This window comes from Pezoporus flaviventris, unplaced genomic scaffold (assembly GCF_033815535.1).
Source record: "Pezoporus flaviventris isolate CSIRO_AGI_PZ_B2104156 unplaced genomic scaffold, CSIRO_AGI_Pfla_v1 ptg000010l, whole genome shotgun sequence".
Classification (NCBI taxonomy): Eukaryota; Metazoa; Chordata; class Aves; order Psittaciformes; family Psittacidae; genus Pezoporus; species Pezoporus flaviventris.
This window is the reverse complement of record NW_026892558.1, coordinates 1035579-1063422: the sequence shown is the minus strand read 5'-3', so window position 1 is coordinate 1063422 and position 27844 is coordinate 1035579. Positions and strand designations below refer to the sequence as shown.

General features: G+C 41.8%; 1 protein-coding gene across 3 annotated transcripts in view; it reads left to right on the top strand.

Moving 5' to 3' along the window:
* The window catches only part of SMAD4 (SMAD family member 4), a 29228-nt gene extending 3589 nt beyond the window's left edge, over positions 1 to 25639 (top strand). Inside the window, exons 2-12 of one of the 3 annotated variants that reach the window (XM_061450465.1) lie at positions 6652 to 7006; positions 7897 to 8071; positions 8479 to 8508; positions 10375 to 10590; positions 12376 to 12495; positions 12627 to 12737; positions 14527 to 14577; positions 16303 to 16486; positions 17483 to 17651; positions 18853 to 18991; positions 20631 to 25639. In XM_061450465.1, coding sequence (XP_061306449.1) covers positions 6758 to 7006; positions 7897 to 8071; positions 8479 to 8508; positions 10375 to 10590; positions 12376 to 12495; positions 12627 to 12737; positions 14527 to 14577; positions 16303 to 16486; positions 17483 to 17651; positions 18853 to 18991; positions 20631 to 20842 — 1656 coding nt within the window. In that variant the 5' untranslated portion in view covers positions 6652 to 6757 and the 3' untranslated portion in view covers positions 20843 to 25639. The remainder of the gene's footprint in view (positions 1 to 6651; positions 7007 to 7896; positions 8072 to 8478; positions 8509 to 10374; positions 10591 to 12375; positions 12496 to 12626; positions 12738 to 14526; positions 14578 to 16302; positions 16487 to 17482; positions 17652 to 18852; positions 18992 to 20630) is intronic. The other 2 variants (XM_061450466.1, XM_061450467.1) reach the window with 2 other exon arrangements.
* The last annotated feature ends 2205 nt before the right edge of the window (positions 25640 to 27844 follow it).

The following is a 27844-nucleotide window of genomic DNA, read 5'->3' as shown; positions in this document are numbered from 1 at the left end:
CCTGGTATGAAAAGGCTGGAAATCTGGGACTGGGATGGCTGTAACTGATAAATCGTGTTCTGAGTGCAGCAGTGGCAGCTTCAAGCAAACTGTTCTTACTTTTTTAGATGTGTTTTTCTAAAAATTACCTTTATAGTCACAACTTGGAAATACCTTTTTGGTCATTAGGGTTTTTTTTGGCATTAACTTGTTTCCCTTCTTGCCCCAGTATATGACTCCCTAGAATTGAAGGCTGTATCTTTTATATTGAAGTTGATGTTACAGTATATAACATATATTAGCTAACATTAATTTTTAACAAAAATTACATCTTTCCCCTTGACATCATATGGCACCGTGGGCCTTGCTCTGGCTGTGATCTTTCTTCGTTACTTTAGTAGACATGTTTTTATTCACTTTTTCACTTGGTTTTGAAGACCATAGTGGTAATATTCACTCAAGTCATGGATAATCACAAAGGATATTCTGCCTGTAAATTTGCTGACTTGCTTAGACCTTTTTACAGTATGTTATGTCAAATAGTGGCCACATTATCTTAAAATTCATAGCAGATAGAAATGCCTGTAGAGTAGCTGGTGAATGCCATTAGACATACTTACCTGCCTGTATTGTCTTTAGCATCCCTGTACATGTTTGTGACACCAGCCCTTACACAGAGCAATACTAAAAATGCTCAGGCTTATGTATTCACATGCATTGTAGAGCATAACTGCTGCTAAAGATCTGTGTTAGTGTTATTTAGAATAGAATAGTTCAGTTGGAAGGGACTTACAATGATAATGTATTGACAGTCATTTGAAATGCTCTCACGTGACACAGGGTGGTTGTCTGAACAGTTTGTACAAAAAGGTGGCAAATCTCAACCTCACGTTTGAAAGGATTTCTGAACCCCAAATGTGTATCTAATACTCAGCATGTGTAAAATCTCTTATTTGACTTTAATTTGGCAGACTGGTTGCATTTCCATTGCAGTGGAGAGAGGCTTTGGACAAGGGCCTGTAGGGACAGGCCAAGGGGAATGGCTTTAACCTGCCCGAGGGGAGACTGAGATGAGCTCTTAGGCAGAAGCTCTTTGCTGTGAGGGTGCTGAGGCGCTGGCACAGGGTGGCCAGAGAAGCTGTGGCTGCCCCATCCGTGGCAGTGTTCAAGGCCAGGTTGGACACAGGGGCTTGGAGCAAGCTGCTCCAGTGGAAGGTGTCCCTGCCCATGGCAGGGGGTTGGAATTGGATGAGCTTTGAGGTTCCTTGCAACACAAACCGGTTTGGGATTGCATGATTTCGGGGTTCTTGTGAATGTGGTTGTAGATCCATCTTGCATTGTTCATGCACCTCTGTGTCAGTGTGTGCTGCGTGTTCCCCTGCTGCCCCCACTGGCCGTGTTCATCGGCCTTCTCCATGAGCATCTTTGGGTCTTCAGCACCGTGTCTCTGTCTGGAACCTCTGTTTCTGAGCTAATCTGCAAGGCTACTTCCCGTTCTCCACCAAAAGCTTTTCAAAGGGCCTTTGCTGCCCTGACACTTGCAAGAACTATCTTTTCAGTTGTGTCAAGGGTCTGCTGTATTTTTAAACTTCTACTGCTCATGTAATTTGTTCTGCAAACAGTAAAGTCTCCAAGAGGCTTAAGTTGTTGCTTTTCTAGAAAATACCTGCTTTTTTGTCGAAACTTACAAACAAGATGTACGCTGTGGAGGGGGTTTGGCCTTTGGCTCATATCTTAAAGTAATTATCCAGTGGCATTTGGGCCGTCACATATTTAGACTGAGTTTCTTGGTGAATTTGATCCTTCTGTGGCTGTGATTGGCTTAAACCCCACTGTAAATGAGCAGCGTCACGTATCATATCAGCGTTGGGCAGGGATAAAAAGGTCTGGCCCAAGCTGCTGGAGTGCTCATTGCCTGGATCGTCTTGCTTTGGATGACATCCCTGGCTTCCAGCTCCATCCATAACCCACTGGTTTGCCTGTGTAAGCGTATTATTTCCTTTACTTGTTTGGGGTTGATCATTCTCCCCACATTGCAACGTGTGGCTTTTGTGGGAGGAGAGAGGGAAGATAAGTGAATTGCAAGTGTGGAAAGTATTCATTTGGGGTTCTTGTTGGTATTTAGAAGGGAATGTCAGTTCTTTTTGCTAAATCTGTATCTGTAACTTCTCAGCAAATTTCAGCCTCATTAGTGTATTGGAAAGGGCAATTGTTTGGAAGAGGGATTTTTCAGGTAAGTTTCAAAATTTGCTTGGCTGAATGGCTAGGACATTAAAGGGGGTTTAGGTGAAGTCTCAGTATTTTTTTGCTGCCTCTGCCCTTATTCTCAGGTGAGAGTCTGTACAACTGCAGTAATTCCTCTATAGAAGCAAGGAAACCAAGGCCATGTGTTTTTATCTTCATAACCATGGAAAACAGAAAGACTTTTTCTCTCATTCTAAACCCCCTTGTACTCCTCCAGACCATGTGTATGTGTGTGTCTGCCTGGGTCTGTATGCGTCTGCATGCTTTTTTGATGAATTTCAAACTGAAATATGTCTCAGCAACTCTTGGGGCTCGTGTGAGGCTGTCCAAATGATCCTATCTCTTAAGTACCTAGTATGCTGCCTGAGGAGTTGCTGAAAATATTTGGAAGTCATGGCTCACACTGTTTTTGTTATCCTTGATTTCTGGCATGTAAAAGCACTTGTTCTTAAGGCGTGCTAGTTTATTATACTGTCTTGCAGCTCTAGGGATACTAGCAAAATAAACTATTAATTTTCTCCCTTCAGGTGAGATCTCATCTTCTTTTTGTACTTTGCTCAGGTTTCTTCCAGTTGATCAGGAGCACCTTGTTTCCACAGGTGGGAGTGCTCTCATGGAGCTCCAGGCTAGCTTTTGCAGAAGATGGTGAACATTAAACTTGGTCTCTGTTTTGTAGTCACAGTAGTAGAATAATCGCTGTTTTGAGAGAGAATGTAGCAGTTGATCCTTGAACGGTGGAATGGTTTGAGTCAGTACGGTCTTTATTTTGATTTCCTGCCCATAAGATAAATGTAAGTGCAACGAGGGCGCTAGCGTAAGAGCTCAGTAATGTTACTTCCACGTAGGTAAGTCAATAATACGTTTGATTTTCTGTTACATGAGGTAGCATACTATCATAGATGTCTGTGTTTTTAGACTCTATTTATATTGGTCAGGTAATCATTTGTGGCAGAATTATCCACAGACATGAAAATGAGGCATGTGGCACCAGTGGTGCATTTTTAATGTTAGACAGCTGCTTCATGTTTTGAATTTCATTGCACAGGCTAAAAGATACATCACCCTTCAGCAAGGCAGCCGTGGGGAAGTGGGACGTACAGAAGAGTTACGGTATTTGTTCCAGTCTTCATCACTCTTGAAGGAAGAGCTGCAGTTAAATGTTTACTTACCACTGCGGTGTGTTTTAAATTACCTGGCAATCTTAACGTCTTTTGTCTTTCAGGTTTAACTCCTCTTCAGAGGATCTTAATCTTGTTCCAGTAATCCTCTTAATCTTGCTCTGATACTTCAGCTATCACAGAACACTAGTTGTTGGCATCTTTCATAAGATACTATTAATAGTTATTGAAATACATTACTTTCTATAAGATGAGGCACTTTTCTGTAACTTTGTAACTCATTAGCATTTTATATTAGCTCGTCCCATTCTTTTTTTTTCTTCCGCGTTCTACTTGCATCCCACTGTAGCAAGGGGGAGAGAAACACCTTTTTGTTCCTTGATAGGTGGAGCAGGGAGCTTCACTAGAAGCTCTGTCTCCTGCAGCGGCTTTTCTTGTGTTCCCTGTCTCTTCTCTGTGCCCCTTTCCCCCCAAAACACCCTTTCGTCCATTTCTGTTTCGTGAAATCCTGGGTAGAGGGGGAGCTAAGAAGGTCTTTGCTCAGTATATTTGCCCCTACTTACACCACTCTAAATCTAAGCTTGAGCTGTAGTGTGGGGTTGCCTACTTGGGCAGGGGGCCTGCTGGGGAATGAATTTGAAGTTTCATGGTTGCACCAAGTAAACGTTAAATCTCACAAGCATGCTGCTGTTTTGCAGAACATCTAACACTCCGTGTCTGAGGGCACGCTGGAACCTTATCTTCAAAGGCTCTCTTCTAAAAATATAATGCATTAAGATTGCATTTTGCTTTTATTTGCACACATAAAAGTAATATAGTAAGAAGGTGTTAAGGCACCCCTTGAATGTGTGACTCAGTCAAAGATAGGCTTGTAGAGCTATTTTGTGAGAAACTAGATTTGTGGAACATAAGAACTTGGCTTGCCTGCAAAATACACTTAATGCTTCTGGTGCTTCAGAGGAAATATGCTGCAGCATTTATCAGTACGTGCTACATCGATAGCTACTGGCCTCACCCCTCCTTCTGGGGATCAAAATTTCAAGATCAAATCCAGGATTTCTGTAGGGGGCAGTTCTAAAGGGAGGCTCCCGAATTACCATGCGTAGTTAATGCACCAGCAGCGTGTAACAGTATTTAAACTCCTAAACAAGTGGCCTGGCTTTCAAAAGTGCTGAACAGTCAGAAGCTCCTATTGAGCTCAGTGGCAGCTGAGGGGTGACTCAACATTTCTGAAGATCATTCCACTTAAATAAGGATTTATTTGCCTGCTTTTTAGTCTTCTGAAAGTCAGCAAGTAAAATTCTCATTCATGGTTTTAGGGGTGTAGGAGATAGAGCTGCGTATCTAATTTTAAAGCATCTCTTTATTTAAAGCTCTTCTGGCTAATAGCTTTATCAAGTCACTTATTTGTGATTACTTATGCATATCTATCTGGGATGCTGTTTTATATTTAAGGAAAATGATGTTCTATTCTGTTTTAGCTGGCAAGCTTTTACAGATTTATGTGAGTGTGAGTTGCCATGGAGAATGACTGGCAGGTTAAGCTTGACTTTTAAAAGAGACTTATTGAGTTGAAGCACAGAAAAACCTAGCAGTGAGGGAGAAACTTTAATAGCTAGGTAAATGGTCTTACTCAGACTTTTAGGTAACTGTTTTCCTTTGGGATAAATTAGGTTCAGAAGTGTCCTTATAAAAGAAGAAAACTACTGAAAATGGAAGGGGGGGTGGAGTTTGGGGGGGCTTGGAGGATTTACAATGTGTATTTTTTTATTTCCAAATGTACCAAAGCATGCTGTATTTGAGTTGGAATTGGAGAAAAATAGGGAAGACTTTTGTTTCCTTTTATAATTATTCTTGACTTACGTTACATTATTCCTCATGCAAGAAGGGAAGCCATGCATTCACACTGTCATTTGTGTGATGTATTAACTTCCTAAATTAACATCCCACTCTTATTTTTGTGCAACACATTTGTTTCCAATAAATAGCTGTTACTACTATACCTCTATTAACATGGAAAATTCCAGTGCAGTAACAGGACTTTGTCTGGATATATTCCTCAGATAATGTGCATGAGCATTTTTCTTTAACTGTTGAAGTAAGATTTTATTTACACTGAAGAGAACATGTTATTTTCAGCAAGGCTTATATTTTAAGCTTACTCAAGAAATGTAAATATAGTAAAATCATTTTGGTGTATTTGCTGCCAGTGTCTTAAAGGCAGACTGCATAGTTGGTAGAATGATGTTACTGGATGACTATGGCAAGTCAAAGCTGCAAAAAGACCCAGAGCAGCTTTTTGACAACATTAGACTCCTTTTCTGTGAGTGCCCAAACCCTGCTGTCTCATATTTCTGAATAAAGCATAGTAATTAGCTCGTTCAGAATTGAGAAAATCAGGCCAGCTCTTCTTCTAATTTGTGAATTAAAGGACACTTCAAAAGTATGAGGTCTTCTGTCTTTGAGAAGAATGACTTAATGACCAGAAACCACTGCAGGTTCTTAACAAATGGAGTTTAAAGGCCAAATGTGTGAGGAGGTACTTGGTTCTCATCTTCTGTTTGGTGCAGTTAAGGCAGTTCAGTTTGAGACATTTGGAAGTGCTTTTTAAGTGACCTCAGTTGGTTTGTCTTGATCCAGAAGAAGCTGGATGCAAACAAGTAAAGACAAATGTGCCAGCTGGGTTTTTCTTACATAAAGATACACACAATACTAGTTGACATAAATGTGTATTGAGCTAATGGCCAGATAGAGTTGTTTTTTTTTTTCTTTGTGATTAGCAAAGACAAATCTCAGTCTGAGGTCAGAATGTAGCTGAACTATTTGAAGAGGATTATTAAATGAAGATGACAGATGGATTTTTGGTGTACATTCATGCTTCTTCACTGTTCAAATTTTGTTTAAACCTATGCTCCTTGACTTACAGTCAGCATTTTCACTTGGTCTTATCCTACCATTATAAAACATAGGAAATCATTGTCACTCTTCTCCTTTTCTTGATTCAGAGCCTGTTCATCTAATAATCCTTACCTTTCTATATGTACATACTATATGTACATGTATATATACTATAACCTTTATGTTACTAGGGGAAAAAATAATCTTATATATTAAACTGTGCAAGCAGTGTCTTAAGCATGTTTTAGCTGTTACGGGACAAGCAGTGCAGTTTTTTTGTTTTTTTTTCATGTGCTTTTAATATCCTGCACTTAGCTTGAAAATAAAAGAAGCAAAAAGCCACAGACTTCCTTAGAAACATGATCTGCAGTTTGTTAAAAACAATCCTAATGTAGATATTTTTTCCTCCTAGGTTTTACCAAGAGACAGTACATCTAACACTTAACTTGGATCATCAGCTTCAAAATCAGAACAGCCCCCAAAACTGACATCTGATCTGAAAGAAAAAGCTGTGACAAATGGACAATATGTCTATTACTAACACACCAACAAGTAATGATGCTTGTCTGAGCATTGTTCACAGCTTGATGTGCCATCGACAAGGTGGAGAGAGTGAAACTTTTGCAAAACGCGCAATTGAAAGTTTAGTTAAAAAGCTAAAGGAGAAAAAAGATGAATTGGATTCTTTGATTACAGCTATAACCACAAATGGAGCTCATCCTAGCAAGTGTGTTACAATACAGAGAACGCTGGATGGGAGGCTTCAGGTTAGTACCAGTGAAAATCAGATGCTTTCCTCCTAGTGAAGCTGGAACAAGAGTGAGCGACTCAGGATCCTAGAATGTTGAGGAATAGTAGCTGTCCTCCGGCATCCCCGCTTTGTAGTCATGTTTTGTGACTGGAGCTCTGGACTGCATCAGTAGTTGATTAATTTTTTCTTTTTTCAAAAGCAGAGGGTGTTGGATCAGCTGTTCTAAACGAGTGTGTGTGGCAGTAAAAAGCAGGGTCACATAATAAATGCGGCTGCTTATCCTGGTATTTTCACTAGAAGCTTCTGTTAGCTCTGTGTTGGTCAGCAGTTGGAAGACAGACCTATGATCCCGTGCTAAGGTACTCCAAGGAGTCTGCACTGAGGATTTTTGTTAGCCTTATATCGCCATTGCTCAGTACCTGTATAGTTTGGGTTGTGATTTGCTTGTTCTGGAACAGATGTCATGTTTGCTGGCTAGCTCTCTGTCTACCCTAAGGCATTATTTTTTTTTTTCAGTATAATGGATTGGCATTCTTCTACTTGTAAATCCTTTATAGTGTAGCCTAGTGCCTTGTTCCTCCTCTTGTGGGGCAAAACTCTGTTAACCATCCACGGTGGGGAAGGTGACCGTATGTACTACACTAAGCACAGATTCTGCTTCTGCCGTTTTGTATTGAGTATTTTTTCTTTAAGAATCACAGTGTTGACTTAACCATAGCAAAACCCTAACAGAAGTTTATTTCTCTTGAAGAACTTGGGTAAACTGTGCAATACCTTTTTTTCTTTCTTATTTTGGTGATGGAGAGAGGTTGTGGTGATGTTCATCCTCTTCCAGGTTTGTTCCTTACTAAGTAAAGTGAGATGTGTTGCAACTTTCCAAATCAGCTTTTGTGTCTAACTTTTTAGGTGGCTGGTCGCAAGGGATTCCCTCATGTGATTTATGCTCGTCTTTGGAGGTGGCCTGATCTTCATAAAAATGAACTCAAGCATGTTAAATATTGTCAGTATGCTTTTGACTTAAAATGTGACAGTGTCTGTGTAAATCCTTACCATTATGAGCGTGTAGTATCGCCTGGCATTGGTAAGTAACCTCTTGACCTAAAATGTAAAATGTTTTCCTTTTGAGTGTAGAAAATACAGGCCTAAGTTAGAAACATTAACTTTTAACGATCTAATGATAAATTATGCTCATGTTCTTGCCCATCTTCTTAATGGAATTTTCCTTTTACCTTTATTCAGAAAAAAAAACCAGTTTCTGTTTGAAAAAGCAGTTTCTGGCTTTTGTGTCAGCTTTTCTATTGGCTTTGCACACAGTTCTTAAAGTTAATGTGTATCCTGTGAATAGCTTACCATTGAGACTTGTGTTGTGATAGAGGGGGTAGAATATGTAGAGTCTGTAGGACTGGTTTGTAAAAGCTGATAATGTTCAAACACTCTTGAAGATCTCTGTATAATCCTCCACACCCTCTTTTCTTTTTCTTGATAAAGATCTCTCAGGACTGACACTACAGAGTTCTGGTAAGTAGTTCTGCTTACTGTTGCATTTCTGTGGGCACAAACTGTGTTAAACTCTTCAGCATATACACAGTTTATTCCTGTGCATCTTCCTGGGAGGGAGTATAGAGAGCAGATGGAAATGCATTTGTCTCTTTGGTTTTGGAAAATCAACAAAGTAGCATATGAGAGGAAAGTATTGACAAATTCTTTAAATTGAGGTTTCAGTGCAACTTGTTGTTGTGCTCTGTTTTCATTGCCTCAACCTAAAAACACTGAGGAAAAAATAAAAAAAATCAAAAACCGCATTTTTTTTTAACTAGCAGCATTGAACACACAAGAATGTGTGCACATGTGTATAATAGGCTAAGTAATTGAATTCGGAATAACAGATGCTTATGATCTAGTAAGCAGTTTAACAAGAAAATAGTGGAAATTTTGTAATTAATATGCAGTTGAACGAAGCAGTCTGATATTTTTGGTCTCCCTGAAACTTGAGGGAAATTTGATGTTAAATGTCAAAAGAATATTATTCAGAAATCTGAGGTTGTACAGCTGCTTTATTCCAAAACCAATTTTTTTTTTTTTCTCCTCCCAGAATAAATTGGTAGAGAAGGAAACCTGTGTTTTTAGCACATTATTAGAAGTAATCAAGAAAAATACTCATCAGGTACTGCAGTGATAGGACAAGATTTAACAGGTTCAAACCTAAAAAGGGGAAGTTCAGGTTAGATACAAGGAAGAAGTTTTTCCCTGTGAGAGTGCTGAGGCACTGGAATGAGTTGCCCAAGGAAGTTGTGAATGCTCCATCCCTGGCAGTGTTCAAGGCCAGGTTGGACAGAGCCTTGGGCTACATGGTTTAGTGTGAAGTGTCCCTGCCCATGGCAGGAGGGTTGGAACTGGATGATCTTAAGGTCCTTTCCAGCCCTGACCATTCTGTCATTCTATGAAAAATGACTTAAAAAGCCTCCAAACAACACAACAGACTGTAAACTTCACAAGCTTTAAGTTGCATACTCATCTCTGCTGATTTGCATGTTACCTTTGTCTTCTGAAAAATGATCCTTGTGTGCAGAATCAGAGCTTAGTAGCTGTCAGTTAAATACGTAGTAAGTGTTCCCTTGTCCTGCTACTCTTTTTTGCAGCAGGAAACATAAAATTACTGTCAAATTTTAATATATTTAAGGCTGCTTGAAAAACGAGCATGGGAGCTAATGTAGTAGAAGAGTTTTACTTGAACGTGCTTAGTGGGATAGATGGAAATAAATTCTTCTTGTGGCCGTGGTAGTAATTTCCTTACACTGTATGTGGAATATTCTAAATTAGTGTCTACATTGTTAAATACAGAGTAGTGTTATATTGTCTTTGGATGTGAGTTTGATGTTTCTAGTCAATTTGGATGGGAGTTGCATAAAATTACTTAAGGGATGTGTGAAGTTTTTTATGTGCTGTTTTCATGAATTATGTTTATCATAGGAGCTTTATGTATATCCTTATAATAGGAATTGGTTTGTTAGCTACTGCATTGACTCATGTTTAGGTGCCTGACAAAAAGCATGTTTTTCTCTTTTATTAACCATGTCAAATCACACAGTGATGGACTGGAAAACAAAATGCTGTTGGAATTTACTACTGAGGGACTAAACTTGATTGAGAGCAGTCAGCAAAATGAACAGTTCGCTCTTCCATCCAGTTAATGCTTCAAAATTTCCTGCTGCTGCCTTGTTTATTTGCAGTTTAGAGGAGTGCTTTAGCAATGTTTAGATAGGTTAAATCCTCCTCCCCAGTAGCTTTAATAGCATTGCTGTTGCTTGAAAGCAGTAGTGCGATTTGTAGTTAAATCCTGAAAATAGATTTGCTTTGCAAGTTTAACTATTTGTTTCTTTACAGCTCCATCAAGCATGCTGGTGAAAGACGAATACGTTCATGACTATGAGGGGCAGCCATCACTGTCTTCTGCAGAAGGCCATTCAGTCCAGACCATCCAGCATCCACCAAGTAACAGGGCATCTAATGAGCCTTATAGCACCCCAGCCATGTTAGCTCCTACTGAGGCTAGCACTACCAGCACCACTAATTTTCCCAACATTCCTGTGGCTTCAACAAGTAAGATCCTAGAGATTATATGAAATATTAAACTGTGAAAATGTGACAGCTCTAAGATAACTGATGTTTTTTGCCAGAGTAGATATTGCATCAGAACCGTACTTTTGCTACACTATGCTGGGAAAGTGTGTGGCATTACAATCTAGGCAGTCTCTTAAGTATTAACATAAGGTTTTAACTTGGAGCATAACATGAGTAACTTTTCCTGATAACCCAGTCTTTTTTCAGTGAGACTGACATTGCATGAGTGTAACAAGACTGTTTTGGATACGCCAGTGGTTCAATGATACTACGTTAAAAGAACAGTTGCCTGTTGACAGAACATTATGGCTGTTATTGGAATAACTGCTGTAGGAATGGAAGAATTTTATTATTTTATTGCAACAGCAAATGGAACAAGCAAATACAGTGTTAAGTGGCAATATCAAGAGGTTTTCAGACAATTCTTCATTGTTCCACGGCTGACAGAATAAGTCTTCCAGTTTTAACTTGATTATTTTTGTAATGGCCCACTGTACTACCAGAGTGGCAGCCCTAATTGATATTGTCATGAGTCTGTTGGAGAGCTGTGTCAAAGTTTTTGTTAATTTTCTGTGTTATTTGGTACAAGTGGAAGAGTCTGGTTTACCAACATCAGACCTCACTCTTCACTCCAGCAGGACAGTAAAGCAGTTACGTACAGTGTCCTGCAGCTCTAATGTAGGGAAACCAGGGAGTTTGGAGTGGTTTCATGTGCTTTTTGTCACTTCAGTATAAAAAATGTGTGGATTTCATGTTATCAAATTTTATTTTTTCAATAGTGTTTTGATAATGTTTCTAATCTTTGCTGACTACTTTTCTGCTAAAGCTGCAGATGGTTTTGCCAAGTTTGAGATACAATGTCTATTTGTCTCCAGCAGAGAAAAAAGGATGGGCAGTTTAATTGTATTGCCTTTGCACAACAGTTTATAGTCAGTAACCGTTTCTCATCGGTGCTGTAATTGTCGGAGCCCAGTGGACAGGAAAATAAAAAAAAGCTTGTTTTTTTAGGTTTTAGTTCAAGTTTTCAATGTGTTAAATTCTGCTAGCTACACCAGTTTGAGAGAGTGCAAATGTACTTGTGAAACTGCTGACCAGTTTAGTATTAATGGCTGAGCTGAAGCCTTCTAAGATCAAATTCTGTTAACCTGTTCTAAAATATCTGTAGTTTTACTTTAAATCTTAGTTAATTCTTGAAATGTTTATCTGGGAGAAAAAGAATCCCAGAAGCTTTCTCAGAAACAGCCCAGTGATGTGTGCAGCTCTGTTCAAGCACTGTTTTTAAAACTAAAATACTGTTCAGTATGTTTTGGAGGCACATAAATTTAAGTGAGTGTCCTCCTTAGGAACAGTAGTTACAACATCCTGAAAATAAGCAACTGATTGGACCTACTGCTGGCCTGTTTGGATTCATACCAGATCTGCTCCAGCGATGTTATTCAATAAAACTGTGACATCTCTTCTTCTTTCCTTTCGAACTGGAAAATGAGGTGTGAACGGAACAAAGATACGGTTGATGAACAGAGTTGTCTGCATACTTCTACTGCTAGAGTATTAAGGGTGTCAGTCAAAATTAGCTAATGCAGAGCATCTTGCTTCAAGTTTCCTAAGACACGCCGGTGGGTGGAAAAAAATACCGAACCAAACTTGTAGGAACTGTGTCTTGCAGTGCCCTTAGTTGAGTGTATTTTCCTACCCAGTAGTGCTGAGCTCTTCTTAATTAAACTTTTGGAACGTTCATGAATAGGTAGTGTGTTCTTTTACCAGGTCAACCTACCAGTATATTGACAGGTAGCCATAGTGATGGACTCTTACAGATTGCTTCAGGGCCTCAGCCAGGAACTCAGCAGAATGGGTTTACAGCTCAGCCAGCTACTTACCATCACAGTGAGTATATACATATGTGCACTCTTCTTAGTTTTCTAAAACCGGTTTCCAAATATTGAGGAGAAATAGAGGATTAGAAATGAGATGCAGAAAAGCTTCCTTAAAAACCAACCACTCCTTTCTTTTTCTAGATAGTACTACAACTTGGACCGGAAGTCGGACAGCAGCCTACACACCTACCATACCTCACCACCAGAATGGCCATCTTCAGCATCATCCACCTATGCATCCTGGACATTACTGTAAGTAGTGCAGATTTTCACATCACTTGCTTTGTTTCCAGTTTTGTTGAATGGTGGGGCCTCGTTTGTGATGATTCTTTACCCCCAAATCCTTTGTTGTTGTTGTTGTTGTTGTTGTTGTTACAGAACTACCATTACTGTGTTTAGTATATTCTGATGGTTAAATGTAAGAGCTTGATAGACTTTCCTCTGGTAAAGCAGCAGAGATCAGAAATTCAGATAGGTATACTGGTACCGTCTGTGTTATAGATGTCTTACTGTACCTGAGAAAAACTGGAATTTCCTTTCTAAACCTCTGATTCTAAAGCTTTGCAATCTAATAGTAAATATTTTCTTTGTGACAGATGAAGTTGATGCAGAATGTGGTGTTTGGATATTTTTCTTTCAATACTTGAAAGGTCCCAGCTGTGTTTATTTTCTAGAAATTTTGAAGTAAAGTCTTAATGATGTAGCAATCTGCATTAAAGCGTTGAATGACCTGTGTCCATGTATACTAGCCAGTGTGAAAGAACTTTGCTAAAGCTCATGTAGTAAAGCATGGTCTTAACACAGCCTGATTGATGGCTACATTTGGCACACAAACTTGAAAATGATTTTTTATCTGAAGTAGGACCACAACAGCTTGTTGTAAGGTGCAGGAGGTCATGGAAAAAAGTAGCGATAAAACTTTTAGGGCAAGTGTCTAGCACAGTATATGCCATATACAGAGTATAGTGCAAAAAATCCCCACCCAAATACAAGTTTTTCTAAATTTTGTGGCAAAAAGGTAGAGCAATTCCTTATTTCCTAATACAGTACTGAACCGGATCAGCTGTTTGCAGCAGTATTTGTTAGTGGAGGGGAGAATACATGGTAAGTTAATGTCAGAAAGACTTCTCACCTTCTGTCTATCACAAAAATTGTGGTTTAGGTACGGTGAAGTTAATTGTTCTGTTAGGATCCCACTTCATTTATCTTGTATTTGTCAGAAGTACCAGGATGTAAAAACTTCAGTGGTGCTGTAGATACTCTATAAATACTCCTCAGTGCATGATCTTTCTATAATTAATATTTGTAACTGGCTAGTGATACCGCATAGAGCTTTTCTTGGCTGCTGCCGTTTCTCACTTGAGAGAGTTGCATGTTTTGACACCTACCAGCGTTGTGCCTGTTTTGACATCTTGTTGCAAAAGCTACTGTTACTTATAATACTATGTTTAAGTCTTTTTTTTCTTGTTCTCCGCTGCCTGAAAGGGACTTTTAGGTTTTGAAAGTGGAGAGAGTAAACTGACCAAGGCTGTATTCAGTATTTTTGTCTTTAGAAAATGAGTTCTATTGGGTTTCTGTCCATCTTCGGGGAGTGTTTCTCATGGTCAAGCCCACAGCATGCTAGGTAATTTGTTCTGTGATGGTTTCTGACAGATTTATATCACGTGCCTCTATACAATGGTTTTCTCCTTGACTAACTTGAAGGCAGATGTGGGGCTTGGGTCCTATTTCTATTACATCTCTGTGCTACATCTGGTTTCTGCTCTCTCCTGGAGCTGGTTCTGTCTTGAGCAGCATGGAGTCTTTCCTCCTGGGATACTAATGGAGCTCTTTGCTCTACTCCCAGATTTTTAGGAAACCACTAAGAGAGTAATTCTTTTGTGAGCATTTTATCCCTGGTCAGATTTGGCCAGTTGATTCAGAAACTACTGGGATTTGTAACATCTGGCATCCTCACAGGTGTCTTTTTATAGGAAAACAAGTTAAGAAAGAAAACCTTGCTTTTTCTCATGTAAAACAAATTGCATGTTTTCTCTTAAAGGGCCAGTTCACAATGAACTTGCATTCCAGCCTCCTATATCAAATCATCCTGGTGAGTAAAATCTAACATGTAATGCTAATGTTGTGGAAGCTAGTAACTTTCTGGTTTGAGTCTGTTGATTTTTTTCTTTGTGTATTTGTTTGGGTATTTTTGGTATCAAATACTCTAAAATTTGAGATATATATTCAAAAGGGAAGGAAGGAAAAAACCCTGTTTTGTGGTCTTTTGAATTCAGATGTCTCTTTTGGAATGGTGACATAGGCTGCAAACTGAATTCAGTTTAGATGCCTAAGTCAAGAACTGCAGTCCTCAAACCTATATTGGAGGTGTCTGAGCTCTGAATATCCTTGATCATAACCTTTGCAGGGTGCCTGAAGTTGTACTTTCTGCTTGCTTAGGACCATCATGGACCTTAGGTCATGCCAGAGCCCTCTCTCATCCATGATCTAGAAGTCTATCTTCACAGCCAGATAGACTGAAAGATAGGTATTGTCCTTGCATTTTGGTGCTCAAGTTCCTCTTTGGGCCTCTGTGTAGAGCCTTGCTCTTTCCAGGAGTCTTCATTAATGTAGCAGTTCATGGAACCAAGGAGGTCTTGTCTTGCAGTACAAGCTAGCTCCATTGCAGGTACAAGGTGATACTCTGTTTTTAACAACAGCAAAGCTGTTGCTGCACAGGAAAGCTGCGTAGGTGAAGAGCTTGAAATTTTAAATTGTTTGTTCATTGAAAAGTGACTAAATCAGTACCAGAAATAAAACTGTAATAACTGCTGGCTGAACTTAACTGTAGCTAAATTGTGTTTTATTTTATTTAGTATGTCTCTTTCACCCTGCTGATTGAGCTATTGGTTTCACCTTTGGAGACATGAGTATTCATTTGAAGATAAAATAATTTAAAGGAATTCAGGCACCTTGGTTTATTCTTTCCTAATAAAACCAGAACAACAATTTCTTCAGGAGAGTAGGTGTGCAGCTCTTTGTAAGGAATGAATACCTGTCAAGGCCCTGGAGATGGTTTTTTGCTCCTGGCTTATCAGGCTGTTGTGTTTAGGTCCTTTTCTGCTTATCCTGTTTTGAGGTCATTGTAGTGCTGATTTTCTTTGTCCTCCCCTGCAAACTGCTGTGTTAGCCTTTTGTGGAAATGTGGCCTTGTAGTCAGCAAAGGGGCTGAGTCCCCAAAATCTCCAGCGACTTCAGCTTATGCCAACTTTAGGTTTTAGTATGTCTGAAGAGAAAAACTCTTAACACCTGAAAGCAAACACAGTAAGCTGTGTGGAAGGCTTGAGAAGCCAATTGCTCCCAGGTAGCACACAAGCAGCTGGTGTATGTATATAAAGTTACTTGGTGTTTTGTCAGGTTTCCTCACTTACTTGAGTTTCATACAATGTATGAAACCCAAAGTTTTGGGTTTCATACAATGTATTACTTCTTTACGTTAAAGAACAAAATCAGGCAATAGTTAGAAGGTGCAGGAATGCAGATGGCTTACAAAATCTAACTGGAATTATAAACTGTACAGAGACTTGTAAGGTCTTAACTACAAAACCTCTTCACATCAGTGTGTGCTCAAAAATGACAAGCCCCTGTTCGTTGTAGTATGTAGCATTTTTCTGTGCTAGCAGACATGCCTTTGTGTATCTGAACTTGCTTATGTGAATATACACTCATACTCTGAATGACAAATGCAGTTTTAGAAGGCTTAATTGATTATCTGGAATGGGTTTCTAGGTTTTTTTTTTTTGTGCATTTTGGTCAGTTAATCATATATATTCTTTAGCTCCAGAATATTGGTGTTCAATCGCTTATTTTGAAATGGACGTGCAAGTTGGGGAAACATTTAAGGTCCCTTCAAGCTGTCCGATTGTGACTGTTGATGGATATGTGGATCCTTCTGGAGGAGATCGCTTTTGCCTGGGCCAGCTTTCCAACGTGCATAGAACAGAAGCCATTGAGAGAGCAAGGTAATCCGCACATCTCAAAAGCTCCAGCTGTCTGTGGTATTTGATAACATTTTGTTTCTGCCTTCAGTTCGTGCCTCCCTTTTCAAACTACAAGTATGGTATGTTTCTTTTAACTGAATTAACTGCAGCAGAGTGTATCTTTCTAGGCCACTGCGGTTAGGCATTCAGAATGTGAACTGCGTGACAAAGACCCTCAGTGCTTTGCAGAAGCACGTTGCTTTTCATTGCTCTCAAAGGCTCTGCTGTCAGGGATAAAATTAGAAACCCGTGCCATTATGTATGCAGGCTGAATATTAGCTCTCCACACCAGAGAATGATGTGAGAATAGTAGCAATATATAGATTTGTCAGAGGAGCAAAGAAGCATTGATGGAGAGCTATTTGGATTTTCATTCATTCTCACCATGCACGTGCTAGGCTTTGTGGAATCACAGAGAACTGAAGCCATCTTGCAGCTTTTTTTTTTTTTTCCCCTCTTTGAAACAAAAAAAAGAAGAAAATTATTCCATGTCTTCAGAAATGTGCATTGTGACAAGCACAGATTTGCATTGTGACAAGTAAGATGCTAGATTGCTGTAATGTGATCCAAATGAGCAAACAGTTCTGCATTAAAATGTGGCTTTGTGTATGTACTTGAGTGACTTTCTGTGCTGGAGTACTTGTGGGTGATTTTCCACTTCTGAACAGAGCTGAATGTGTTTGGTATCCTGTCTCTGTACTGTCAGCGAGTGCAGTAGCTGCTACTCAGATATCACAGTTTCTGCATTCTGTTTCATATAGACCATTTGCATGGTATTACAGTATTTTTTACTGTACTGATTTTGTGTAACTATCTACTAACTTATACCTCAGATAATAATTAGAATTTGAAATCCTTGGGTGAATGGGGTGTAAGTTAAGGCACCACAGATGACTGCTGGAGACCTAGGCTTTTTTAGTAAAGGTGTGATTTATAGTATGCATACATGGGTGCATTGTACCTGTTTTTCTTTTTAAGGTTGCACATAGGTAAGGGAGTGCAGCTGGAGTGCAAAGGGGAAGGTGACGTGTGGGTTAGATGCCTCAGTGACCACGCGGTCTTCGTCCAGAGTTACTACCTGGATAGAGAAGCAGGGCGTGCTCCAGGGGATGCTGTTCACAAGATTTACCCAAGTGCATATATAAAGGTTAGTTTGATGTTCCTGGATGAAAATTGTGAGGGAAATAGCATTTGGTTCTGGTATGTGTTGGGAAAGCAATGAGATACTGAAATAAATGTAACTTTGTTTTTGATTATCCTTTAAAAAAAGCCTTAAAGTTTCCATTTGACAGCTCTCTTGAGTTTTTAAAATTACTCTAAAATGAAAGCATCATCTAGCTACTACAGAAATGACTGATTTTGTATTTCATCACAGTCTTAATAGCGGGTTTTTATATTTTTAGCCTTACAATTTTAAATTAACTGCTACTAAATTTTTTACCATAGGTTATCTGTTTCTTTACCTCCAAAGCAAGAAGAGTTGGGAAAGTGCAGAGTGTAAAGTGTGTGTTGAAGTGATCCACTTCATGAACCTGAAGTGATCCAGGGGCCACTTAAGTTGCATGGAAACAAATTATTTTCAACAGATTGTTACTTGGAGGTGCCTCTGTCAGACATGAAACTTTATTTAGCACAAGTCACACTTGTAAAAAAAGTAATTCTTGAATTAGAGAGAAACTACTTGAAGTTTGCAGTTATTTATTTTTAATCCTCAGTTTTGCAGGCAGGTTGTGTAATGAAGGTGAAAGAAACCCCATCAGCCTCTATATACAAGGTTTCTAGTATGAGAACAGAATTCCTGTATACATTAGTGCCAAGCCTGATCACAAAGATGGAGAATGCTACCAACCCAGGATCTAGCTACTGAAACCTCAGGCCGATTGATTATCAGTGTTTCTTTTAAATACAGTAACACATTTCCATGAAGCAGTGAAGAATGAAGTCTGACAAAGTTAAGCAGGAATTGCTGGTTTCCATTTTTATTTATATGCCTATTTTGTGGAAATACTGGGATTTAACTGAAAAGTTGGTATTTTATCAGCATGTAGCATCCTTCAGACTTTGATCCTGCGGTCACTTCCACACAAGCTACTTCTGCAGCCTGCTCAGCTCAGCCAGGTTCTGGAATTGCCAGTGTGGTAACATGAAGAGTGTTTAAAAATCAGCTTTAATCTGTTAGAAATAAAACTAGTAAGGGAAGATTTGCTTTACCTAAGTGTATGGTGAGACTGTAGGATTTGCTTTGGGAAAGCAGAGTTTTCCAGATTACTGGGGATGGGAGATGAGGAATTTTTTCCTTCACTGATTTCTGTAAGTCTGTGTAATTTGATATTTTCTTTTTTTTAAAGGTGTTTGACTTGCGCCAGTGCCATCGTCAGATGCAACAGCAGGCTGCCACTGCCCAAGCTGCTGCTGCCGCTCAGGCTGCAGCGGTAGCAGGAAACATCCCTGGACCAGGTTCAGTAGGTGGAATAGCCCCAGCCATTAGTAAGTACATTAACTGCTTGGTCTCCTTTATTCCTTACCTGAAAATAAATAACAGAGCTCCCCCTTTTAACAGCACCCATCCACCTGCTGCCCCCAGAACAGCACAAGGAAAGTGCAAGTGAGGTAGCATGACTGAGGCAAGATGGGGCTGGGTGGCATTGTGATCACTCTGTATTCATCCACTTCTAACCTTCTCTACACACCAGTTTTCACTCTGTAGTCTTCAGGTAATATTGGATATAGAAGTGGCTGCTTATTGTACTGCTTATTAAGAAGTACTTACTGTATTTCTTGGAGTACAATAAGCAGATCCACTTCAATTTTTGCAGTACAATGGAGAACACATTCTATGCAAGGTGGAATAGTGTACCCTGTTACTTTAAACAAAGATACTTTGGGGCTGCTTAGACTAAAGCTTTTGAAAAAATAGTCTTTGAGATCTGATCTCATGAAAATGGTGTTCAAAACAATGGAATTACTGGGCAACAAAGTCCTTGTCTAGGTTTAGGGAAACATAATACTAGGATTCTTGAGACGAGGAAGAAGAGAGTGTGACGGTGTTTAGTGGTGGTTTTTTTTTTGTGTGGGGTTTTTTTTTCTTTTTAAGTTATTCTGGGGTAAAGTTTTCTTAATTACTAAATTCTAGATCCTTAAACTTGTACCTAAGTACTTTTTAAGAGCATTAAGTACTTCCATGTCTCAGGCTGCTTTATAGAATCGTAGAATCATGGAATAGTTAGGGTTGGAAAAGACCTTAAGATCATCTAGTTCCAACCCCCTGCCATGGGCAGGGACATCTCGCAGTAGACCTTGTCACCCAAGGCTGTGTCCAACCTGGCACTGAACACTCCCAGGGATGGAGCATTTACCACTTCTCTGGGCAGCTTGTTCCAGTGCCTCACCACCCTCACAGTAAAGAATTTCTTGTTGTGTGCCATAGCATTTTCTGGATTCCATGTGGCTCTTTTTGGCTATCCTACAAGTCACTGAGGGCATTTGGGGATTGTATGTAACTTTTTGTCTTAGCCGTATATGTGATTTGAAGTTTGCCAGCTCTATTAATCTTTTTATTAGATATAAGTAGTGTCATTTGTTAATCCAGCTTCTTGCAGGGGGTAAGCCTGAGTTCTGTGTTGAAAATGCAACATTTGACAAACCTCAAGAATAAGTGTTTTCTGACTGTATTTCCTGAATAAGGTTTACATGCATTGTATCGTGTAAGATACTGGGTTTCATCATGTCTGCTTTATCATAAGAGATTCAGTATTTCAGCACCCTTTCAAAGTTGAAGAATGATGAAAAAACAACTAATTAAAAGAAATGCAAAATGATTGCTATGTTCCATCCCTGGCAGTGTTCAGGGCCGGGTTGGAGAGAGTCTTGGGTGACACAGTCTAGTGTGAGGCATCCCTGCCCATGGCAGGCAGTTGGGACTGGGCAATCTTAAGGTTCTTTCCAACCCAAAACATTCTGTGATTCTATGATTTGTGATAGCAGAGATCTAGAAATATGGATTGGCTTTGGTTGTGGTGAGACGGAACTGTACGTGAAGGAAGACCCAAACAAACATGAGTGGCTAAAACAGATAATGGAAGAACATATCCATGAACACTTACTTGATGAAACCTCTCCTGTTTAGGTTTGTCAGCTGCTGCTGGAATTGGTGTAGATGATCTTCGCCGCTTATGCATACTCAGGATGAGTTTTGTGAAAGGTTGGGGACCTGATTACCCAAGGCAGAGCATCAAAGAGACACCGTGCTGGATTGAAATTCACTTACACCGTGCGCTCCAGCTTCTAGATGAAGTACTTCATACCATGCCTATTGCAGACCCACAACCTTTAGACTGAGATCCTTGTGCTGCACTGCTGTGGGCCATTATATTGTGAGGATGGTGGATTGTAAAATACAATTCTGTTTATAACCTGAAGATATATTTTACTTTTGTTCTGCTTAATCTTCTTAAAACAGGTTTTAAAAATGCGTTTGCCGCCTTGCTCTTAGCAGAAAGAAACTGAACATGCGGAATTTGAATTTCAGTTATTTTCAGAACTTAAATGTTGTAATACAGGGCTTAAAGTGAAAGGTAAATGCCTTATAGAGACTTCACAGTGTTGGGTTTGTTCCCTGCGAAAATTTTCCTTCTCTATTGTGGCATCTTGGTGATAAGCCTCACAGGAGCCTTTTGTATGCAGAATATATATTATATATATATTTATATCTGAAAATTCCTTCTAGTAGTTACAAGCATTTACCTTATAGCAGCTTTACAATTCAGACTGATTTGTGGTGTTCTTTTTAGGGAACAATGGTTAACAGAAGACTTCTTTATTTTGTTGACTATCTTATGATTTTTCCAGATTAAAACATAGAAGCTGCCAAAAATTGAGGGATGAGACATACGTTGTTGGCATTGATCTGAAATACCAAGGAAAAGAAACGTGGCTTTTCCTTCACTAGTTTTTAAAAAAGATATCTTTAGATTTTTATTTATATTGACACATGAGTTTTAAAACACTAAAGGAAATGGATACTTTCAGTGCTGGCACTCAGACCTAACATGAAATACCCAGTCTCCCACTGAAGTTGCCACTGAAATTGCATATCGAGTACCTAATGGCAGGAACATATTTTCATAATTACTACTGACTTCTGTGATTTTACTCAAGTAAAACCTGGCAGGTATTTTAAAAAGTTGCATGATTCTTTTTACTTGCATATACCATTAAATCATGTATAATAATAACACATCAATATTTAGGATTTGGTTTTTTGTATCTGTTCACCATTTACACTCAGGGCAAGATGGCAAACTTGTTTTTATACCTCTCGGTTATTTTAAGCCCTATGCCATCAATGACCGTATCAATTGGCAATGACTTTGTATAGAGAATTTACAGTAGAAAAAAACCTGCAAATGTATTGACTGTATGACAGATACAATATGTATGCTTTCTCTCTAGCTAATAGTATAAATAAAATTATGAAAACCCTGATTTTTATAAATTTAATTTGCTTCTGTTATGTAATTTTGCACCATGAAATCATTGATCTGGAGTGATGAATTAATGTCCTTTGCAAGATGAGCAGCAGCAGCCAGTAGTGGTAGGAATTTTTCTTGGCCATGAAGCCAGTCCAGTTTTTCTTCCTTTCACTGCTTCTCGATGGAAGTGTGTCCTGAGGGTATGTGCTTTGGCTCTTTGATGGGGCATGAGGAGAGAGCAGGAATTCCTTATTTTCTCCCATGTATGTGTAGAGAGCTCAGTTAAGCAGGCTTAGAAGTACGTAGACTCCAGCTTAAATCTCTCAAGCCATGCCTGTTTGGTCTGCCTGTCATGCTGTTCTGAGCCGACCTGGCAGCACAGCTGTAGTGGTTAACATAAGTAGAAGACTTGGAAGAGATTATTCGGAAGCTTTTTGCCAAGTTTCTTGCATAGTTTCAGGAATCTGCTTAGGGCTGTGACACACAGTGCTTAGGTGCTGCTTTCCCCGTGTGCTGACATTCTTAGGAAGGCAGTCAGCAGTCACTGTTTCTGTCTTAGCAACAGCCAGAAATGGATGAGTTTTCTCTGTATTTTCATTAACAGTGTTGCCTTCTTCAGACTTGCCTCTAATGAGATCATTGTTGGGTGGGTTTTTTCACCTCTTTGCAGCAACTTCTTGGTGTTTGGAAAAACAGTGTTTGCTTTTCTCAAGGCTTTCGGTTTAAAACCTTTTTCATTTCTCTTTCTTAATGATGCAGTTTGTCTGAAAAGCAAGCTTCTTGAAGAGCACTGTGATTAGAGGCTTCTGACTACATCCTCAGAGAAGCTTATTAACCTGCAGCTCAGTAACACTTCATCCACAACTGAAAACTTGATCTGGGGGAAGAAATGAAAATCTGACCACACATTCTTCTTGCCAGCCTCCCCTTTGAATTGCCAGTCCTGCTCTTACAGTGGGGTTCGAGATTCCTCAGGTTTTGGGAAGTGCCTTCTGTCTGATCAATTTCTTGTAATAGACCGTTTGTTTGGTTAGGAGGCCATGTGCTTATGCTCTGTTTAACTTAGTGGTTTTCCAAGGTGCTCATCTTGGTGGATGACTGATCTGTGTATGGCTACTTCACAGAAAACCTTTTGTACCAGTTGCTCTCATTTTGATTGTGCCAAATTTTGATAAAACTGGGAAAGGTTGTTGATTTTCTTGCCTCTATTACAGTCGGAAAGAATTCAGCTGTTAAAGAGTACTTCTCTTTTTGCAGATGTTTTTCAAATCTCCTTAAGCCTCTACCTGCAGTGAATGGTACCCCTGGTGTTGTATTTAGATGGCCAGGAATGTTCAGGATAGAGCAACAAAATAATGTCATATGAGTTTATTGGAACCAAGAAATCAGGCTCCACATGAGAAACCTGAACATCGTGTAAGTAAGTCAGTAAAGATACTGAAATGGCATTCATCTTCTCCAGCAGGCCATTACTGATAAGGTGCAGCTGTAACTGTTGAAGGGCAAAATGAGAGACATAGTTTTTAATACACCTTTAATGTAATTTCTGTGCTTTTATTTCTTACCACGAGGCATAGAAGGCAGCACATAGCGAATTGGAAACCCTTCAGCAGCAACACATTGAATCTCTGACAGTCCTGCGTTTACATCTCTTTCTCAGATTCAAGGAAGAGCTACAGCTCCTTGACAGCCGTGACGGTCCCCATACGTGCCGTAGGCAGGGATGTCGGAGTCGCATCTCTTCAGCTCTGAATGTCTCAGGTTCAGTGAGCTCAACAAGTACATTTTTCAACCAGCAGTCTCCTGCTTGTGATCCTGTGCCTGTGCCTGCTCTGCTGACTTCTCTCGGTGAAGTAATCACCCCTGTGCTTCTCACCCTCACTTACGTGCTCCTCAAGCCCAGCATTGTGCGTGGGGCACTGTGTAATTTCACTGAAGAGCTGCGATTAGCACCGGAAGCTTTAGCCGGCTTTAGCCGTGTTATTGTAAGCGGTGTTATTGTGTGTTATTGAAAGCGAGGGCGTTTGAAGTTAACACAGAGTAGAGGTGTAGGAGAGGAAGCCTTTTATGCTGGAATGGTTTTAAGTTACTCAGTTCTAACAGGAACACTAACTGGACTCCCCTCTGTGATACAAATCACTTCATTAACAGCTTATGCCTACAGGAGACCGGGGAAGAGCTCTGGCTGCTTTATAGATGGAGACCTCAAGTACAGAGGAGACAAGACAGTCTCTCCCAGCCACAGAACAGGTCTGTAGCAGCAGTAGTCATTGAACCTGTGTCCAACTCCTGTGCCTTACCTTTGAGACCATCTTCTTGTGACACTTCCAACGACGACAGCATCCTCTCTGCGTAGCTCAGGAATGACTGCCTCAGTTCTTTTACTAGGAACCATTGAAAACAATTCCAATGCCAGTGTGTATAGGGGAGCTCCTGCCCCTGAACCCTTCAAATGTTGTTTACGTCTTGGTGGTGGTCTTTATTGACACCTCTCTAATCTCTTCTTGGAAGAGTAAGCGCTTTAGAAAGGACTGTCTCCTTGACCTGCGTCTGTACTCTGCTGCGCAGGGTGACTGGGCTCGCTGGTCACTTCTCTAATGCAGCCAGTTAAAAGAGAGCCAGATGGGTCTGCCTCTAAGTGGGATTCAGGCTTGGTCTAAGAAATCCTCTTTCCTCCCCACCCTCCTCCCGTCAGGCCTCAAGCTACTTCGCATCTGCTCTAAAGTTGCGAGATGTTTCGTTGTCAGGTATTGAGAAGGACACAGTTTTTGGGAGGTGACTTTCTTTTTTGTTGTTTTAAAAGACATAAACATTAAAAGCGATAGACTTGCCTGGCCCTGCATATGCCAGGAGCATTTCCATGACTCGCAGCAGGTTTTTGGGGGGCACAGTGCTGTGGTTGGGACTGAGATTTGCAAGTTCCCGATCTTAGGTGTGCATGTTACTCATGAGCACTAAGCTGGTCGCTCCTTCCCCTGTTGCAGTTTACTCATCTCCTTGTTCCTGGGCAGGAAAGGGAAACCAATGGAAAGCATTTCTCCAGCAGTCATGGGGGAGATGGGTGCTGTGTGTACTCTTCTGTCACATCACCACCTCCAGAATGCTCTGCTCTGCTCGACAGCGTTTCTGAAGGGATCAGGGGGGTGTGAGCGTGTGTTTGGGGCTGCTGAGGTCCCCAGGAGCTGCCCTGGCTTCTCGCTTGGTGAGACCTGGTGGAAAGCAGAGCTGCTGCCCGTGAAAACCTAAGAGATTCTGGCACTGTTGGCTGCTGTTGTGCCTTGGTACCATCACTCCTAAATTTACAGTACTTGAGCCTTCCGAGCTCACCAGAATCACCCAGTGCTTTCCTGTTCCGGTACCTTTTCCTGTGTCTTGGTGAAGTTTGGTACCACCACGAAGCTCTGATTGAGCCGGGTTGAGAGCTGGAAAGCACCAGAACCCAAAACTCACCATGAGAGGTTTTTTTTTAGCACGAAAGCCTAGCTAAGCGTTTCTGCTTTCAGCCATTGCCTTTTGATAAGCGGTCAACGGAATTCCCAGTAGTTCCTTTGTAGCTTACTGTATGTTTTTCATTAGACCTAGTTTGTGGATAATATACTGTAGTTAACTTTCCTGAAATTCTGTAACAGAGTATGTTTTTGATTAAAAAAGGTTAAAGAGTCAAGTCTTCGGCTTCTTTATTGCCTTCAGTGGAGAGTGTTTACCCTGTTTGTGTCTGGCTGTCAGAGCTGATAGCCACGGTCTGGAGCTGGGTCAGGGCTGCGGTTTCGGAGCATCCTTTCCTCAGCATCCTCTGTGTGGATACTTGGGTGCAACCAGCATTGAACGCAAAGACAAGTGTGTGTCCAGTGTGGTAGGATCCCTGGGTGACCAGAGGCACGCAGGTACCTGTCTGGTTTAACCTGGTGGAGCACAACAGGTCTGTTGGTGGTGTTATTAATGGAAATTACTTACTTTAAGCCAGCAGCCAAGCTCTGTGTGTTTTTGGCTTGGAGCAAGAGCCAGGGCTCTGCAGTTGCATGTGTTGGTATGAGATTGCTGTCCTGTGCATGGGAGTTCAGTTCCATCCATAATGCAGTCCCCAGCACAGGCACAGGCTGGGGGAGACTGGATGGAGCAGCCTGAGGAGAAGGACTTGGAGTGCTGGGTGAGGAGAAGCTCCCCATGACCCGGCTTCAGTGAGCGCTTGGGCCCAGAACCCCCCCGTGTGCTCGGCTGCACCCCCAGAGCGTGAGCAGCAGCTCAGGGAGGGGATCCTGCCCCTCTGCTGCGCTATGGGGAGACCCCCCCTGCAGTCCTGATCCAGCTCTGGGGCAGCAGCACAAGAGGGACGTGGAGCTGTTGGAGCGAGGCCAGAGGAGGCCGTGGAGATGCTGCGAGGGCTGGAGCAGCTCTGCTCTGGAGCCAGGCTGAGAGAGCTGGGCTGGGGCAGCCTGGAGAAGGCTCCTGAAGGGGAGACCTGAGAGCAGCTCCAGTGCCTGAAGGGGCTGCAGGAAAGCTGGAGAGGGGCTTGGGACAAGGGATGTAGGGACAGGCCAAGGGGAATGGCTTTAACCTGCCCGAGGGGAGACTGAGATGAGCTCTTAGGCAGAAGCTCTTTGCTGTGAGGGTGCTGAGGCGCTGGCACAGGGTGCCCAGAGAAGCTGTGGCTGCCCCATCCCTGGCAGTGTTCAAGGGCAGGTTGGACACAGGGGCTTGGAGCAAGCTGCTCCAGTGGAAGGTGTCCCTGCCCGTGGCAGGGGTTGGAGCTGGATGAGCTTTAAGGGCCCTCCAACCCAAACCAGTCTGGGATTCTGTAATTTATGGGACATGGGGCTCGTGGCTGCTGTGGTTGCTGGGTCTCCTGGCACCAGCACCACTGAAGCCATCCTGAGCTGGTCCGTGCTGTGTCTGCATTGGTGTCCAGCAGCACCTTTCCACTTTCACGGTTGTGCCTTGTCTCCGGGTCAAGAGGTCTCTGCTGCCCGAGGGGTTGGGGGATGCCCCTCCCATGCCAGACCCCTGCCCACCGCGCTGCCATCGGCATTCCCATGGGACACAGGCGTGACCAAGGCCTGGCCGGTGCAGCCCCATGGCCGCTGCCGTGCCCCACGGCGGGGTCCGGGCCGCTGCGCGGTGCCTCCCGGGTCGGTGCCGCTAGGTGTCCGTAGTGCTCCATGCTGCGGAGCCTCGGCTCTGAGCGGGGAACGGGGCTGGAGCCCCGGCCCCGGGGGTTACGGGGGCCCGGGGACCTGGCGGCTTCAGGAGCATCCCTGAGGGTTCCGTCCCCTTTGGTCGCTGCGTCTCAGCCATGGGAGGTACCAGGGATGGGGATGTCCCGGGGCAGCGCCCGGCGCTGGGGTGGTTCTGTCGGATGCAGGTGTTGGGGGGAAGCTCTTCATAGAAGTGTGGGGCGCTGGTTTGGGTGGCCACGGCTGAGCCCAGCCCTGGCAGCGTCTCCATGGCCTTGCTCCAGTGCAGTGCTGCTGAGTGACCTCCTGATGCCAGGTTGTGTCATCTCCCGGTTCATATAACCATACAATTAAGTTGGAAAAGCCCTTGAAGCTCATCCAGTCCAACCGTTCCCAGCACTGCCAAGGCCACCTCTAACCCATGGCACTGAGGCCTCGTCTCCACGGTGAGTGAACACTTGCAGGGACGGTGACTGCAGCCCTGCCCTGGGCAGCCTGTTCCAATGCCTGAGCACCCTTTGGGATGGGAGTGTTCTGTAACCTCCAGTTGATACCTCCCCTCCCAACACTGTTTCCCCCCAGTCCGAGGGAGGTTTGCACCCTGTGCTTCACACAGAGTGCTCTAATGGTGCCTTTGGAAGTCATCGTGTCCCCTTTGTGCCATGAGCTGCCTTCTCCTGCCTGTCCTCCCCTCTTCT